At 42.0% G+C, this 17,372-nt stretch overlaps 2 protein-coding genes across 2 annotated transcripts; both read right to left on the reverse strand.

Annotated features, from left to right (window-relative positions):
- Nucleotides 1-1,035: 1,035 nt before the first annotated feature.
- LOC147881003 (glutamine synthetase cytosolic isozyme 1-like) lies at nt 1,036-5,382 on the reverse strand. The gene is made up of 14 exons (XM_087369853.1): nt 5,219-5,382; nt 4,785-4,824; nt 4,594-4,697; nt 4,439-4,487; nt 4,235-4,341; nt 4,071-4,158; nt 3,840-3,968; nt 3,666-3,740; nt 3,277-3,330; nt 3,105-3,142; nt 2,170-2,329; nt 1,826-1,886; nt 1,570-1,699; nt 1,036-1,227 (listed from the first exon to the last, which is right to left on the reverse strand). The coding sequence occupies exons 1-13, from the start codon at nt 5,287-5,289 to the stop codon at nt 1,608-1,610; spliced, it is 1,068 nt and encodes a 355-aa protein (XP_087225979.1). The 5' UTR covers nt 5,290-5,382; the 3' UTR covers nt 1,036-1,227; nt 1,570-1,607.
- An 8,339-nt stretch (nt 5,383-13,721) lies between these two features.
- On the reverse strand, nt 13,722-15,281 carry DGAT3 (diacylglycerol acyltransferase). The gene has a single exon (XM_087402139.1). It carries the CDS (start codon nt 15,161-15,163, stop codon nt 14,192-14,194), a length of 972 nt encoding a protein of 323 aa, XP_087258265.1. The 5' UTR covers nt 15,164-15,281; the 3' UTR covers nt 13,722-14,191.
- Nucleotides 15,282-17,372: the final 2,091 nt, after the last annotated feature.

Below are 17,372 nucleotides of genomic sequence, written 5' to 3' on the forward strand. Positions count from 1 at the left end.
GACATTAATTCCCTCTTGATCATTTACATGAAGCGCAAAACAAATATATTACAATTATGAAGCATGAGAACTCATCAGAGAATTCAAAAAAAACAAAACATACATGAACACCATCTCCTTCTCTCACTAACTTCAGCAAGCCCCATCTCCCTAGATGGATCTAGATGCCACATGTCATCCATATAGGGCCTTCCTAATGCAACATTTCACCCCTCTCCTGGGATGCGTTAATTCCTTTGCCCCTAGGCACATTTCTTGCATTAGGCCCTTAGCCTTAGATCCACCTAGTCTGGTGCTATCAACCCTCACCTAGGACCTTGACATTAATTCCCTCTCGATCATTTACATGAAGCGCAAAACAAATATATTACAATTATAGATCCTTTAGGGAAAATGTCGACTGATTCTTCCGAGGTCATGCTACCTCGGCTAGAGCGTAACAAAAAGTCTCCCCCAAATTAGGCAAGACATTCTTTGAGAACTACAAGCACTCCCTCAACGGAACACATCTTAAAAGGCGCAGTGAATATTTTGAAGTGCTTGCATTATAGTGACAAAGCCTTGAGACAAATTTAGACAGAAGTATATGGAAACGTAGACTAGGGAATAAAACATGAAGCCAATCCTGAATTCCAATCACCTACCCCAACATATAGATTCATCTAGTTATTAGACAACTATGAGCTCACCAGAGAATTCAACCACATCTTCCTGGGACAATTGCAACGATTCAAAAATTCAAGATGAAAAATAAAACAAATCCAATTGTATTGCCATTGCCAAATATATAAACAAATTATTAAGAATATTGCATGGCTGCACAATCTCGTGTCACAATCTCAATATAGAGGGGCACACAAATATTGCAAGGCATCAAAAATTGAACACAACCAAAGCAAGCCTCTCCGACATAATAATAAAGTAAGACTGCAGAGACCACAACCCAACTACCACCTAAATAATTTACGTGTGTGTGTGTGTGTGTGTGTGTGTGTGTGAGAGAGAGAGAGAGAGAGAGAGAGAGCAAATGCATGAAAGATTTGAATCAAGCCTTTAAACAGTTTAAATTTAGACTTATATATTGATGAATGAAAATGCAAGGCTTTCTTGCCAATAACATATGGACTATGTGACTGCCCCAAAGGATAGCACAGTACACTCTTGAACCATGCCACGCTCTCAAGCTGTGCACCAATGCTTCATGATAAAAGGCAGAGCTTTCCTTCTCTGAATTAACAAGCAGCCAACAAACAAACAAATGGGTGTAAGCAAGTAGCTTAACAGGCTTACTGGCATATTTAAAATCCACACTACAAAAACCACACGTGCAAACTTTTACACTGTATATATGTAAGAGATGTTGCGAATTGTTGGAATTGTAGGAACCTTTAAAAATTAAGAGGTATTAGACATCTTAGCTACAGGGTAGTATTATGCCAGGAAATGTTACAGACAGTAGTCAAAGGAACATGCATATAGTAGAAACAGGATCCCATGTCACCACGACTAACCTAACTCTTTAAGAAGAGCACTGCTAAATTGTGACAGTTGCAAAGAATGACAACACACCTATCATCATGCCAAGGAAACCAAGAACCAATGTTTCCTCATGGCTTAAATAGGATAGTGGTACTTGCGACCATTGAGGTCACGACATATGGATCCATGTTGCTTGCTGGCCTCCTATCCTCGAAATAACCTGAAACAAACATGGAGGGACTGTAAGAAAAGAATAATTGCACCTGAATGATAATGAGCTAAGATGGTTTATCACTTGAAATGGAGTCAAAAGTTTTAAGCAAATCCAGCTGAATTAGTCTTTTACCTTTGCCTTCCTTCTCCGTGTCCCGGCCAACGCGGATAGAAGCACCACGATTTGCAACACCCTATTCAAATGTGGTACAGAGAGAAATCCAAGGCCATTAAGCAACAAAACTTTGGATTCTAACAAAAATCAAGGCTGCAAAATATGTAGATCCAAAAACAAAAAGTTAACATTTTGGTGAAATTTGAACAGAGGCAATGCCCATTATGATTGTGCTAAACAGCTCTAAAATATCCAGCACTATGCCTAGAAAAAAGTCCAAAATGCCAGCTAGCACATCTGAATGCAAAAAAAACACGAAGTTCAGTCGCATTCGTGCAAGGTGGTGGTGATGACCAACATACCCATGAGAAGGTGTTGATATCAGCCGTCTCGTGACGACCTGTGAGCCGTCGTTCATTTCCTTCGCCATAAGCTGCAATGTGCTCCTTGTGCTTCAACTTTAGCTTCTCTATAGCCTTTTTGATGACCTCGAATCCACCTTCATTCCTCATGGAGAGGGTGCTGACAACAAAATGCTTCCCTTGTTAAAACATATAAAATTAACCTTAGTCACATTGCTTCATTAGGAGCAGCAGCTATTCAACTTTTATGCTAATCAACAATGTGCACGTATAATTGTAGCATTGTTTGCAAAAAGGGAAATCCTGGTAATTGAAACATCATGGTTTCCTACTATAGTCATCCTTTTTGAAATTTCGGAGAATTTGGAGATTTGACAGATGCTAATTAGATAGAAGTGCAGCCTTCTACAGCTATAGGCTGCAGCCTCTCTCTCTCTCTCTCTCACACACACACACACAACCTCAGCCCCTTTCCTCCCCCTCCATGGACCTCTCCTCCACCCATGTGGTCTTCGTGGTTGAGGCTCTGGTTGTGTTGTTGGGTTAGTGTATATGATTCGTGGAGTTTCGTCTGATGAGTCGTTTCAGCTCCCGGTATATACCCTCTCTCTCTCTCTCTCGCTCTCTCTCTCTCTCTCTCTCTCTTTCTCTCTCTCTCTCTCTCTCTCAATCAATCAATCTGTACATAGAATTTCAAATCTATAAAAAAAACTAAGGCACCTGATAACTAGGTCTTTAAGTTATCAAGAACCAGGAACATGCTCAAACTTTTATGTAGCACGTTGCTCTCTTCAGACATTGCCTAAACTATCCTCACGGCTGCAGGGCTGTGGAGTCGAAGGTGAAATCAATCCCTATTGTGAAACATCCAGAAGATGCTTCCGTAATTTTTAACAAGCTCGGATGAAAAACGCTTTTCTCAGTTAATTGAATACCTGTAATTAGTGTGGCAACCAGCTCCGTTCCAGTCTCCCTGCCACAGCCGAAAAAGGAAGTTTCATATTTCATAAGAGCGTGTCAAGAATGGGCTGATACTTTGCTCAAAGACATAAACCAGGATTTGAAAGCACCGTCCAATCATTGCAATTGTCTTTCCAAACCATTCACCTCTATGGGCTTTGGATCCAAAGACAAAACGACCCCCGCAATCTCCGTGATGCGCTGCAATTATAAACTCTAAAGTCAAATGAAAAGTCAATCCTGTGCAAGCGAGATTCAAACATGAATGGAGCATTCAAATTTACAATTGATTTCCAGGAACTAATCCAAGCGCTATTCCACCAATCGTGGCCTCCATTGCGATTTAATCTGGAATCTACCAGCCGCATCAGCACTATAAAATTCCCCTCATGCTAGCATCTACTCCTTTATTGAACAAAGGCACTCAAATTCACCCTTACAATCCAGAAGCTAAGCTACGAACTGCACGAGAGTATGAGACCGTTTGAATCTATGAATCACTGCAACAGCTACACACAAATGTGGCATGTTATCACCTCCAAGAGGTACCGTGCGCACCAAAGCTGGTCGCCAGCAGAGATGCCCAGGCAAGGTCCAACTTGGAACTCCCACTATAAACAACCCAGAGAATAATGTCAACTTCGTGCTCGATGGAGCAAGTGCCTGATATGAGTGTGTGCACCACAAGAATCTCCCCATAGACCCAATACCTGGCCAGGCATCACCTCGCCGTTGATGCCAGATATCTGGATGCCTGCATAAATGCATGCCTTGTAGTGCGCATCGATGATAGCACGGCCCCAAGCCTTGTCAGCTCCTACACCGCAATAATAGGGACCCTATGACAAAAATCAGGGTTACTTTCAAGCATCAGGATCCCATTTCAAGGCGTGCAACATTTTACGGACGATGCAGGACACGACCAATCGAATAATGCTTGCCTGAGGTCCCGGATATCCACCGACGGGCCAGCCAAGAGGCCATTTAACATCCTTCTGCAAAAGAGTGAATTCCTGTTCGATGCCAAACCTGCAGCAAGCGGCCAGAAGTAAGAAATAATTCAGCATGATCGCGACTGTACGATGCGAAATGCTCTTTCACTCACCAAGGTTGCTCTTTCTCAACTTCCTTTTCGGCAAAGATCTTTGCCGCAGCAGCGCGCTTGTTGGTAGGAATTGGGTCCCCAGCCGGCGTGTAGGTATCGCATATCACCTGCAATCGTCCGCCTGATAAAGAACGGAAACAGACGCTATTTCCGGACACTCGTCGAAGCACAACAACGCATTTCAGCGTTACAAGCGCAACTTACCAAAATGTTGTCTCCTTTCCTAAATGGATCCTTGTAGATGGCCTGGGGACTGACAATCAAGGAGCAAAGTAATGACTCAGAAGAGCAATCAAAGGGGACAAATTGGCCAATACAAGACATTGCGAGCTGGTTTGTAAGCGAAACGAAGAACTTACTACAGGATGACTTCGCTGTCCTTTCCAGGGGCTTGGCCAGTACTGGATCCGTCGTAGTTCCACTTGGGTAGGTCCTTGGGGCTCTTGATAGGAGCATTGACGGTCTGTTGAAAGCGATGAGCTCAGAGCTAAGCAGCAAAGGTGGAGCGAAACTCAAGCATTACAAACGCGACACTGAAAGCATGATTTACCCTTGCTTTGCTGCGGAGATCGAGTCCAGATCCACCGATCCTGCACAGCAAAACCGGTTTGAGAAGCAGAAACAGAGCGCAATCTTCAATGCGAGTTACACACCAGAAAAAGATGAGCTTTGCTTCCACCAACAAAACTCAGAGCATCCCGAGAAGCAATATCAAGCAAAGTGACACCAGAAGCCCTGCAGGCAGCAAGGCGTCCCCGTTTGGCGACCGATTACTCAATCACTGCGTTACTTTCGAGAGCGTCCCAACAGAAGAGCATCTCAAGATGCAACAATAGAGGAGGCGAAAGGCGGCTCCTGAGTCGCAAATCCGCGCTAAAAGCGAAGCAAGGGAAGGTAGATGCGAAGGCAACAGAAAACGAGGCAGGAGAATCAAGGCGGAAAGGGTTGCAAAAGGAGGGGAAGAGGAGAAGGAAGGAGACGAACCAAATGTACTCAGCGATGATTTTGCCAGAGCTAGTGATGTCGAGGCTCTGGAGCTCATCGAGGATGGACATGGCGAAGGGGGGGGGGGAGGGGGAGGAGGTTGAGGAAGCTAAATGGCGATAGCGAGGAGAGCTCAATGGCTATGGCGATGGAAAGCTCAAAGGCAATGGCGATGAGTTTGTATATTGTCTTGTGAGGCTTATCCCCTATAAACCTTATACTCCCAAATTTTGTGGCTCTTCTTTTCTTTGTGTGTGTTTTATCCCTCAGATAGCATATCTGTGATCCTCCTTTGCTCTTTTGCTTTTTGCCCCTTTCTCCCCCTCGGTGCTCCACACACCTAAGTCTCCACTCCTCGCCCTGGAGATGAGATAGGGCACCCTCCCCTGGTCCCCCTCCTCTCACCTTGCCTAGAAGAGCCTTCCCATCTTGCCTTGCCTCCCCCTTCCCTTGTTAGCCCCCCCCCCTTGGTGTGGTGTAGCCGTTCCAGTACAACTTGATGATTTCGCGACTTTGCTTGAGATTTCATACGCATTTCAACGCCACTGGCTTGCAGCTCTTCAGGCCTCTCACTTCTTCTCGCCTTCCCCCATCTTGACCCTTCATCGTCCTAGCTCACTTCTAGACCAGATGACAACATCATTAGCTTGACTCCACTGCCTCTATTACCTACCCTATCTAATGGGATCGCAATGCACTTTTCTGAGGCCAAGGGCTTCCCACCCATAAGCCTCTACACAAGAACCTTTAGCTAGTCTAACCATTTTGTGTTACACATTAGTTCATCATTATTTAACCTTTCTGGCTTGGTTTGACTAAGTCCAAGCTTAAGCATAAGTCACCTATTCCAATTACTCTCAATTATAAAAAAGAATAAAACATGCTCATTTTTCTTTTTCTTTCTTTTTTTGGCAAAAAAGAGAGCAAAATTGTATTAACATAAAAGGGAAATGCAAACATGAGGAACCTCCTAATTCCAGAGGTTCCAAATATGTTGAATCACCAAGGCTCTTAAAAGTTGCCAAAGATCATACAATGGTTCAACCTTCCTTTTTCCTTAGCTTGAGAAAATAGGGGTGAACCATGAACCACAATGTGCATTTGTTTATAAAACTAAAATGCACATAATAATGGACATCTTCTAAAGGCCATGATTTCTCAAATAAGTTTTGTTTATTAAGGCACTTAAAAGATGCATTAACGAGTTATAAATTATTTCAACATTAGAATCCACAAGTTGCCAAATTCAAAGCCCTGTTCACACCCTATTTCCATAGAGTTTCCCATTCTTTTCATGTGACCCTTGGATGGACTTTTCTTGCCTTGATGGGACTTCACAACACGCTCACACTACCATATAATGCACTTATATATTTTGCTCCCACTATTTATCTTTGCTCCACGCCCATATATAGTGAATCTCATGGTCCGTGATCTTCAAAGTTGTCCTACTCACACAACTTTCGCATGCCTATCCTGTACAGCTCTCTCATAAGATATTGATCACAAGGACAATTGACCCCTTTATATATTTGCAATAGATAAGCTTACCATAGTACAAGTTGATTCGCACATTTTCTTGTTCATTATTAGCAATGCCTCTGTAGAGGTAGTGCTATAGTGGAGAATTGGATTCTCTTTGTGAATCCCACGCGTAATTAAAAGTTAATCAACTTGTGTGTCTCAAACTACCTGTATGGAGATCACTTTTACCTTCAAGGATAATTAAAAATTTTCCTTTTAATAGCCCAATGCACTAAAAAAAACATGTCCTTTCTCCTTTGCATCCAAAAGTGCCCACTTTACCCCACTATACTAGGGGGGCAGCGCTCACGTGCATTGTGCACTCTTGTTACCAATATCAAGAGGCTACATCACTCCTTTTTATAGGGTGATAATGTGGTTGGCGGTTTAACTATTCTTGCAGCCATGTTAGTGCATTTGAGATAAATCAAAACTAGTTGTCCAACTTACTTTCAAGATCAAATACATACTTGACCTATGATATCAGATGAAAAGAGTGTCATGCATGAAATTAGGACAGTAACCTAGTCCATTAGCTATATGGTTAGATATTCCCTTGAGCATTGCAAGCCTTTGATCATCATTGTCATATAGTTAGGCTTTCCCTTGAGCATTGCAAGGCTCTAGTCATGGTTGTCATTGCCTTCCTCGTTCACTATTGGTTTTGTCCAAAACTTATATAGTAACCGAGTTTTGTGAAGCCTTGTAGGTTTGTTGATTGAGGTAGTAAGGAGAGACTAGGAGGCAAGCTCTTTTATTGATTGAGATGTTATGAGAAAATGGAATATATTTCCAAGATTGCAAGAATATGAAAAGTGGAATCCTTTATTATTGTGGACTTTCTAATCCCTCTTACGATAATGCGTGTTTGATCTCACAAAAGTGATTTAAAGTCAAGATTATATTTTTTCCTTTTTTGTGGATGTCTTAGATCAATTCTTCAAATTTTTAACACGGCACTTGTTGTGGAAACCTAGATGCTTAAGCTAGAAGCAAGCTCAAAATTGCAAGTAGCTTATTTGTACTTCGACTTACAAGTCCATAACCATTTCTTTACTTTTTTACTCAATTGTTGGTTTGTTCATAAGTCCTTCCTCTACTTCTCTATGAAGCAGCCAACTAAAAGCATGAGTAGAAATAGCATAAAGCAAAGGGGATAAATTGATCTTTGTGATTGAAAGGGCTAGATCATTTCTCCATTCACAAAGACCTTGGTTGAGGCATTGGTGAGAAGTAGCCTAACTTGAGAGACACAAAAGTAGTTCCTAGCCCCATGTCCTATAGAGATTGAATGAGGAAGTCCCATTCGATCCTATCATAGGCTTTATCCACCTTAAGGAAGCAAATGTCCTAATTAGTTTCTTTGCATATTCATAACCTTCCCAAATGTTGATTATGGCTTCAAGGAGGTGCCTCCCCTTAATGAAGACTTTTTGTTCTTTAGAATCCATATGTTCATTTTTTGAGGGCTAAGGCTTTGGCAAAATTTTTATAACGATATTTGAGCATGATAAGGAATCTCCAGTTCTTGATTACTTCTTCCTTGGGTATCACTTTGTTGATGCCACCATTTATGTGGTGGGGAAGGTGCTGATTGGCAACACTTTCATTCCAAAGTAGACAACTTATAAAATTCAATAGGGAGACCATCCTCCCCAAGGGTCTTCCCATCTACCATTACATCTACTGCTCCTTTAAGATCTTTCAAAGTAAGGGGATTTTCCAAAAAGAGTTTGTCAAAATTTTGAGTAGTTTTTTGTCTGGCCTCCTGGCATAACCTTCTTGCTCTCTAAATTGACTCCTCAGGCATGATGGAAGTGGATAGAAGATCTCTATAGTGCTCATGCAGAATTTGTAAGTTGTCTTCAGTGTTACAAGCCAAGGTGCCATCCTTTTTTATTAAGAGGAATTTCTTCATTTTCTCTCTTCTTTCTAATTAGTTTAAAGGTATCTTCTATTGGTTTGTTAATTTTACCAGCCCGCCATTCTTTGAAGTAAGCTTGGTTTTAATGAGTTTAATATGTTCTTGTATTCTCAAATCCCTTTTTGCTTTTATCAACTGCTCCTCATCACTCTAGTTACCCTGACTTGCCATCTGTTAATTTTACCAGCCTGCCATTCTCTGAAGTAAGCTTGGTTTTAATAAGTTTAATATGTTCTTGTATTCTCAAATCCCTTTTTGCTTTTATCAACTGCTCCTCATCACTCTAGTTACCCTGACTTGCCATCTGTTTAAGGTGTCTTATTGACTATTGTATAGCATCCATTCTCTGAGCTCTTATTTTAGCCATGTTATTTCTTGCTACTTTAGGAACCCTTCGAGTGTTTTCCATAGCTTTTTCCCAAGCTTCTGAAGTAGAAATGTTCTCATAAAAAATACTCTCCAAATATTGGAGATCTGAGTCTACACAGTGTTGAATTCAAAGCGACTAGGGTCTATATTAAACCAAGAGGTGGCTCCCCTCCCACTGCAAAAATCACAAGATAGAAGGACAAGTTTGTGATCAAATAGGCAAAGTCATCTTGCTTGATTGGCTAATCAAGTCTTGGGATAGATAGATCTTATCAAGTCTAGCTTCCCTTCTGTTGTCCTTTATATGATTGGTGTACCAAGTGAATGCCCCTGCAAGGGAACCATCAACCAAATGCAAGCCATCTTTTAATTCATACCAAGCATGCATCTCTCATCCCTTAACTACTAAGCCCTTCTTAGGTTGCTTGTCCTAGCTATATTGAAATCACCTAATACCACATTGTTTCCACCCATCACTACCATTGACTCCCATGTAATAACTCTTGCTTGTGCACCAGTAGGGGCATAGACAGAAATTGTATTGAAAGCCAAACCTTTGATTTCACATTGAAGTGAAAGCCAATGTTGTGAGGGTTAAGAAGAGTACATTTGACTCCTCTTTGCAAAAGGAAATAATTCCTACTGCCACACATCCTCTTCCATCTTGATGATCTGTAAAATACCAATCTCTTCTCTTGTCAACCTATTTTAGTCTAGACTCTAAAGTGAGACTAGTAACTTTAACCTTGTGTAAATCTAAAAAATGAGGAGAAAGGAGCTGGCTCTTGTCCAATGGGCAAGCTCATCACATCCTCTAGGATCAGTAAGACCCAGAACATTTAAAGTCATAAAAGAATAGCTTTACTTAGCATTCTTCTTTTGACCTTTTTTTATTCCTAGGATTAGGTTTATTAACCTAAGGGACAACACCCTTAACTTGACACTGCCTTCTTTTATTCTGGATAGTGGTGAAGACCTTACCTTGTAGGGAGAAATCTTTTTCTCCGGCTACTACAGAAGGGTTTTCATATCTAGAGTCCTCTTCCTACATGCGTTTTGTAACCATATCATCCCCTCTATTAACACCATCTTCAAATTCTTTTGACGAACCTTGTTCCAGGACCATATCATCTCCCTTCTCCTCAATTTGTCAGTGGTGAAGACCTTACCATGTAGGGAGAAATCTTTTTCTCCGGCTACTACAGGAGGGTTTTCATATCTAGAGTCCTCTTCCTACACGAGTTCTGTAACCATATCATCCCCTCTATTAACATTATCTTCAAATTCTTTTGACCAACCTTGTTCCAGGACCATATCATCTCCCTTGTCCTCAATTTGTTTGATCCACTCTTTAGTCTCTTTGTCAACCAGCACATTAAAAGCATTCTTAGGTACAAAAAATAATCTCTTTATCCTTAACCTTTGTTTGAGTTAACCTATGGGTTGTCTAATTCAGCATTTGTCCTACTAGGAGAACTAGGAGGGGCAGGGTCTATTGATTTTCTTTCAAGACACATTTCTCTTTGCGAGGAGCTAGTGTTTGAGTAGGGGTAGCTTTTTTTTTTGTTTAGCCTCCTTCTGAGGGCAATTTTTAACAAATGTGACTTTGCAATCCACACAAGAAGCAAGAATTGGGTAAGTTTTTGTAGACAACTCTTGCTCTCTAAACACATACCCATTTCTATTCACTATAACCAGAGTATTAGTAGGGCTTCAACCATGTCCATCAGCACACGTGTGGGTTGCCCCTGGAATTAATGAAGTTTTTCTTTTCAATACATATAATCTTGCCCAACCTACTGCATAGGGTTGGAAGCTGATTACCGAGAGATAAGGGGTAGTCAAGTAACTCGACCCAAACTTGAGATTTTGTATTGCAACTTTAACTATGGTGATGTGGCATCGCCTAAAAGCATGATCTCAACCTATCATATGCAAAACTTTAAATTTCAAATTCATGTCAATACATGAGTAATGTCAATAGTTAGGACAAGTCATTGGAGGAACAACTATGAGGTTCATAACTTACATAAGATAGAATCCTTTTGGTAGCACCAACCCTAGCTTAGACACCCTCAATGGACACGCCACCACATTATCAATACAATTGAGTGTTTGAAGGGATTAATTGGCCAAATTGCTTTGGCTATGTAAGTCGTGGTCATAACTTTTCATGAAGGATGCTAAAAAGTCATCATAAGGATTATGATTCCAAAACAAATATGGAACGTCACATAAACAAAGCTATTGAAAAGATGATTGCTAGCTCTTTTTCAAGAGTATTAATGGATTGCATTTCAAGTACAAAAAGATATAAGCTAATAGGATGAGCAATCATGTGTTCTTCTTTGATTAGTCACTCATGATTGACATACTCACCATGTTTAAAATTATCAACTAGACTTTGAGCTCTTACATTTCGAGTTACATAAACTTGTACGTGCTACTTTTTTTGCACAAATGAAGGAGGGGGAAATACATCTATCACAAAATTTTGGACTTCTCTCTAGGCTCAACATATGCCCCCCCAATTTAGTTGACCATTTCATGTTCACGATAACATTTCAAGTTGCTGAAGTGGCTTAGATTTCAACACTTTAACTAGTGATGGGGAAGAAATTTAGCCTAGTCAAAGAGCCTCCTCGAGTCTTTTTATTAGTTGATAATTTAACTCTGTAGATAGCCTTAAGACATTCATCCTCTGAGGAAACAAAATTTATTATTCTTACCTATCGTGGCAATTCGATTCTATTTAATTTCTTTTGGCCTAGGCACTAGACTTGATTGAGTGCCTATTTTGGATATTCTACTCTTGTTGTTATATGCTAGGAGGAATTAAACTATGCTAGGAGGAATTAAACTGCCCTATATGTCATTCATCAAGGCATCAAGATTAGTGTTGTCCTATAAATTTTGATGATTAGGATCTTAAATTTACTTAAGAAAATGGTAGCTATAGAAAGGGACCAACTTAGGAAAATGTTAGCTATAGAAAGGGATTAAAGGGTTGTCTAATGTTATTGATTCTCTTACCTCTACATCAAAACTTTAATGCCTCATATCTATCCAAACCAAATTGTGGCTCTCATACCTACCACGTAGACCATCAATCTACAAAAACTTGAAGGTGCAAGGTAGAACATACCATACTACCCAAATCTACAATATGTACATTCTATTAATCAAATTTTTACACATAGACCTAATGTGGCAACCTTTTAGCTAAACCTATCATAGGCTCTCTTTCAAAGTCATAGTGTAGTCCAAGAAACCTTTAGCTAAACTTATCATAGGCCTTTTCAAAGTCATTGTGTAGTCCAAGAAACCTTTAGCTAAACTTATCATAGACCTTTTCAAAGTCATAGTATAGTCCACAACTACATTCAAAATATTTTTCCCATATGTATGTTCCCACAATAAATCATATTGCTCTCTATCTACAAGATTTGGAAACAAAAACTTTATCATTTGAGACGACAATTTAGTTAAGGAAGTGGCTTGGAACCCTTGAAAAAAAGGGTTTCAACTCAAACTTACTAAAAAGGCTTAATGCAAATTTTACCAATACCTCTACAATTGTGCGCTTGAATGGAAGGATTATAGGCAACTTTGGTTTCAAATGTCTAGCAAGGGAGGATTTCAATTCCACTTGCCATTGTTTCCCTTATCTAATCAGCCTTTACTTTCTTGTGTCAAGACAAAACATGAGCAAGGAACGCTTCTATGAAAGCTCTTTTAACTAAGATGCTTGTTGACGATACAAATGTCTTGATCGGACAAGCCTCTATATACTGTGTTGAGGAAGATATCATTTAAGATTTTTCTGTAGCAATGAGACAGAACTGGTAATGCTCCTGTTGAACATGCTTCCACAAAGCTTCAAATGCTCCTGTTGAGCGTGCTTCCACAAAGCTTTAACGCTTTTGACTCGCATAACCCTATACTGTATAGATGGTTTGGGCTATGAGTGAAAAGATGTTTAATTAAGAAGATGAGGTGGATGTTGGAAGGAAAAAGGTCTCATCCCGTGCTACCTTTGCCGACGTACATATCACCTTTCCGACCTTCGAGTGCAAGATACAACGTGCAAGATAAGAGGTCACGTTATGAACAGCAAGACAACTTTTGACAGACAGAAATTTGAGCGAAGAGGTGAAGGTGTTGAATGAGAACGTAAGAGTCAAACGAAAAGAAAAGATAGTGAGACTACTCGTCTTTCACCATTTAAAGATAGTAACAAAGAAACTACCTATGAAGGACACCATCGAGGTCAAATGAAAACTATCAAGATGAGCTATCCTTGATGTCACACTAACGAGAGCTTAGCAGACAATATGATTAAAGAGTCTCCTTTTTCTTTCTCAGAGGCTACAGTACTATATTTATTAAGAGAAGCAATTTTACTTGTAAACGTTATATTTGCAATTTTACTTCAGTATTTTAAACCATTGTATTGTGTGGGCTGACTGTATTTCACATCAATCGAGTTTGAGAGGAACAGGTGCATCCAAAACCTTGGATTTTAGTAGCTTATCAAGACTAACTTTTTTCCCTGTCAACGTTTCTACACAACAAACTTTGGTTCTCTCTTCTATCTTTAGCAGCGTATGACTTGGATTGTTATTTAAAAACTAATTGATAGGAAGTGACTCAGTTGAGAAGCTTTGATGTTCGCGTGAAATACAAGAAGTCTTACAAGTTATGAAAGTGGCAAAGGAAATCCGGGTGACTGAAATGCAATTCCAAATTGGAAGAAGATATTACAAGATATTTGGTCTAAATCAGCGTTTCAACCAAACACTTCTCTTGAAAATACGTTTGAAAGAGTCAATCTTGGATTACCCGCGTATTTGACTGTAAAATACTTCCCAATAGACTGTTTGCTTGAGACCAACATCCATACATAATACAGTAGGCAATGCTTCGAGTAACAGAAAACCCTCTGCAGCTGCTTCTTTGCAGCTTCAATAGAAATACATAAAAATATGGATAACCCTGTCTTCCCTCGAAGAGAGCTCAACCAAATGCCAACGGGAGATCAACGAAACAAGGCTACTGGAGAATTAAGATTTCCAGTGAATAACAATATAAACTGAACTGTACAAAGAGGACTCACGTGGTTGATCTCTTCAATAGCGGTTACTACAGCATAAAGCTCACGATGAAGTAATCAGACGTTGCGGAGCCAAGGCTGGCGTTGCCTCACGAGAGAAACTGGGCAGCCCGGTGGGTGGAGGTCCAAGCCCGAAATGATGGCTCAGCAATAGACCTGCATCTCCAATCCCAGCATGGCTATGGTGCTGAGGATTCGTCTCCACCTTCTGCACCTTGACATTTATCGCCATCGCACAGTTGCCCATGCATTTGCACGGTCCTGCCTCCACTCCAGAGTCGCCCTTTATTTGCGCACGCAGGGATGCCAGCAGTTGCTCCGAGCCTGCTTTCTTACACTTCCCCCCGACGCAGACCTCGATCTTTCCTGCCCCCTTGGAGAGCTTCGCACCAGGGCACAGAGCTGGAGGTTGTGGTCGATCATCCGCAATCGAAGCCAATACCTGCCCCGCATCTGATGGCTGTGCACAATCTGCAGACGATTTCTGAAGCGGCACATCTGCAATGACGGTGTCTATGACCTGAACTGCACCCTCTCCTTCCGTAGATTCTGTTTGCACCTGCCGCAACGACTTCATATCCACGGATTCGCATTCGCAGTCGCTCGATTCCGAGGAGGAGCTGGAAGAAGAACAATCCTTAGCCTTTGTTACCTTCTTTTTCTCCTCTTTGAGCGCTTTCTTCACGTCTTTCGCCTGCCCTTTCAACTGCTTCTTCTTCTGCTTCATCAGCGCCTTGAGGTCGGCAAGCTCTCGCAAGAGGTCACGATCCTGCTCCACTTGGGGCTCATTCTCAGACACAGGCGGGCAAGTCCCGCAGGAGCCGTGCGGGGCACCCAAGAGGCGGGAAGGTCGAACGGGAGCGAGGGGAAGGAAAGCTCGTTTACAGCGGAGGGGGGAGAAAGCAGGTGTGAAGGGGGGAGAGCCATAAAACTGGAGGTGGCTAGGGTCGGAGAAGGGGGAGAGGGGGGAGGGGAGGGAGGGGGAAGGGGAGGGGGAGAAGGCAGACAGCTCCATGGATGGGAATTGGGTCGAAGAAAGCTTTGGGAAGAGAAGAAGAAGGGCTATCGGAAGCTTGCTGGCTATGGCGATGGGAAGCTCGCTGGCTATGGCGATGGAAAGCTTGGTGATGAAGATGGCGACGATGAAGATGATGAGCATGAAAAAGCCAAGAAGACTTAAAAGCTACGTAGCCCACGTGGCGCCACCCTGTTGGCCTACTCCCAGGTGGCACCCCCACCTTTGCCCCTCCCCGACCACGCGCCCCCCTTCGCCTCCCACACTCTGCCCGCTCCCCCTCGCCGTCCGATCCCATCCAACGGCCCTCCTTCCCCTCCTCTCCTCCACGTTCTCCTGCCACCTCACCGCCACGGTGGCCTGCGACTTCCCCATAGGACCTTTTTTTGCGTTTGACTAGAACATATTCTACTGCCGCCGTCTTATAAGTGCCTCTCTCTTACGGTCGGCTCAGATTGCATCTCAGCCGTCCGATCATATCAGATTCATGACTAATCCTCCAATCTCACTTCGCTTCGCCTTCGTCTCAGCTCGATCACCACCTTCTTCCAACTAGAGTGCTTGGCCAGCTGGGGTCTTGATGAATACTTCTCTCTTTTGCTATCTTTGAGGTTCACATGAGTCACGTTGTCAGAAATGATGCGGAAGATTGATGTTCGATTGCATGCAATCTTTTGTAGAGATTTCGTTATCATCCAGTCCTGCTTGCATTTGATGTTGTTCATGTCGACAGTAAAACGTAGTTTTTCTTTTTTTCGGAGGAAGACAAATTTCTATTGTTTGCACTGTAAGCAAATCTATTGTCATTCCACTTTGAGCGAACGACGGGGAGATGTATTTTAAAAATGTATAAATAATAAATAAAAACCAAATTGAGACAGAAGCATGCAACTGTGACAGGAATAATCCAAACCCAAAGCTACATTGCATGTACGACAAAAGTTGGAGCACCATTTGCAACTTCATTGGATCCCTTTTTTCGAAGGCAGAAATGTTTATATTTTGGGTCAAATTATGTTCCTACGCTTTAGGAAATAGTACTTCCGCACTCTAGCCAGAAGGCCCTCGAGCGTGTTGTAACCTAATGGACCTACTGTGTTGTGGCTCCTTATGTAGTACTGCTCTAAAGTTCGTGCTTTGTCTACAGTGTCTGTTGTTTCCAAAACTTTGATTTCCAAATTTTCTTTGAAGGGCTTGTAACGCTGCAAGTCCTCTTTCATTTTCGCTGGTGGTTTTTTATTGTGCTGTCTGATCCTCCGCGGCAGGTCCGTCGTGCTCCCTATGTATTTTCTGTTGTTGGGCTTGCACGTGATGCAGTAGACGACGAGGCTCGCACGATTCCCTTGTGCGGGCGCTTCAGTGGAGGCTCCTCCTTCATCTCGAGGCTCGCGTCTTTCAATGTCGTACCTGCATAAACGATGACAATTACGTTACTCGTCGATGTTTTCGGTCTTTTTTTTTTCGTTTGAGGTCCATAATAGAATGCATTTATTTACTTGCCCTGGTTTTTCTCTGTTGGTGTGAAAGGATCGTTTCCAGTACCGGAGCGCTCCTCGTATAAGTCCCTGTTGAAAATATACGTAAGCTTCTCCATTGTCGTCGCCGGGTGCGTCGCGTCGTGCGTCCCTCCAAATTGTTCCATGAATTGTTCGAGTATAGCCGTTGCTTGATCGCGCGTCGTGTCCCTCAGCAACTCCAAGGATACGTTGTACCCGTAATGCAGCAGCTCGCATGCATACGCTGTGATCCCTTTCGTCTTCGTGTCTAGTAGCTTTTGCCCCTCCAAACTTTCCATCATCCTATCAGTCTCATCGAACTCAATGTCAAGCTCGACAAGGATCTCTTTGAGGAGTCCTACAGGAGAAGTGCAATCCATGATGAGTTTGTTGTTCTTGCAACTCGTTAATTCTTTTTCTCAATTGTTGCGGTTTTTTTTAATTTTCGGAAGCATTACGCACCATTTGCAAATCTCAAGCCTCCTGGCTCTCTTTTAGCTGGCAAACGCCTATTGCAGTTGTCAATGAAGTCGCGTAGTTCTGCATACGTGTTGAAGCCGTTGATGTAAGCTCCCGGACGTTCTCCTGCATTGTTTGCTAGCCGGAATTGCTTTGTGGTTAGGAAGAACCTCCTCTTTGCTGGTGGAGGTTATGTTGCCTTCGCGTTGCTTTTGTATAGCTCAAATAGCTGCTTGCAGGCACGACTTATTACA

This window comes from Dipteris shenzhenensis, chromosome 31 (genome assembly GCF_047967505.1).
Source record: "Dipteris shenzhenensis isolate YYH24624 ecotype China chromosome 31, Dip_SZ_1.0, whole genome shotgun sequence".
Lineage (NCBI taxonomy): Eukaryota > Viridiplantae > Streptophyta > Polypodiopsida > Gleicheniales > Dipteridaceae > Dipteris > Dipteris shenzhenensis.

Coding starts and splice junctions, on each gene's coding strand:
- LOC147881003 (XM_087369853.1), bottom strand. CDS start 5,289: ATGTCCATCCTCGATGAGCTCCAGAGCCTCGACATCACTAGCTCTGGC. Junction 4,342..4,438: donor GGAAAGGAGACAACATTTTG/GTAAGTTGCGCT, acceptor GGACGATTGCAG/GTGATATGCGATACCTACAC. Junction 1,887..2,169: donor ATATCAACACCTTCTCATGG/GTATGTTGGTCA, acceptor ACATTTGAATAG/GGTGTTGCAAATCGTGGTGC.
- DGAT3 (XM_087402139.1), bottom strand. CDS start 15,163: ATGGAGCTGTCTGCCTTCTCCCCCTCCCCTTCCCCCTCCCTCCCCTCC.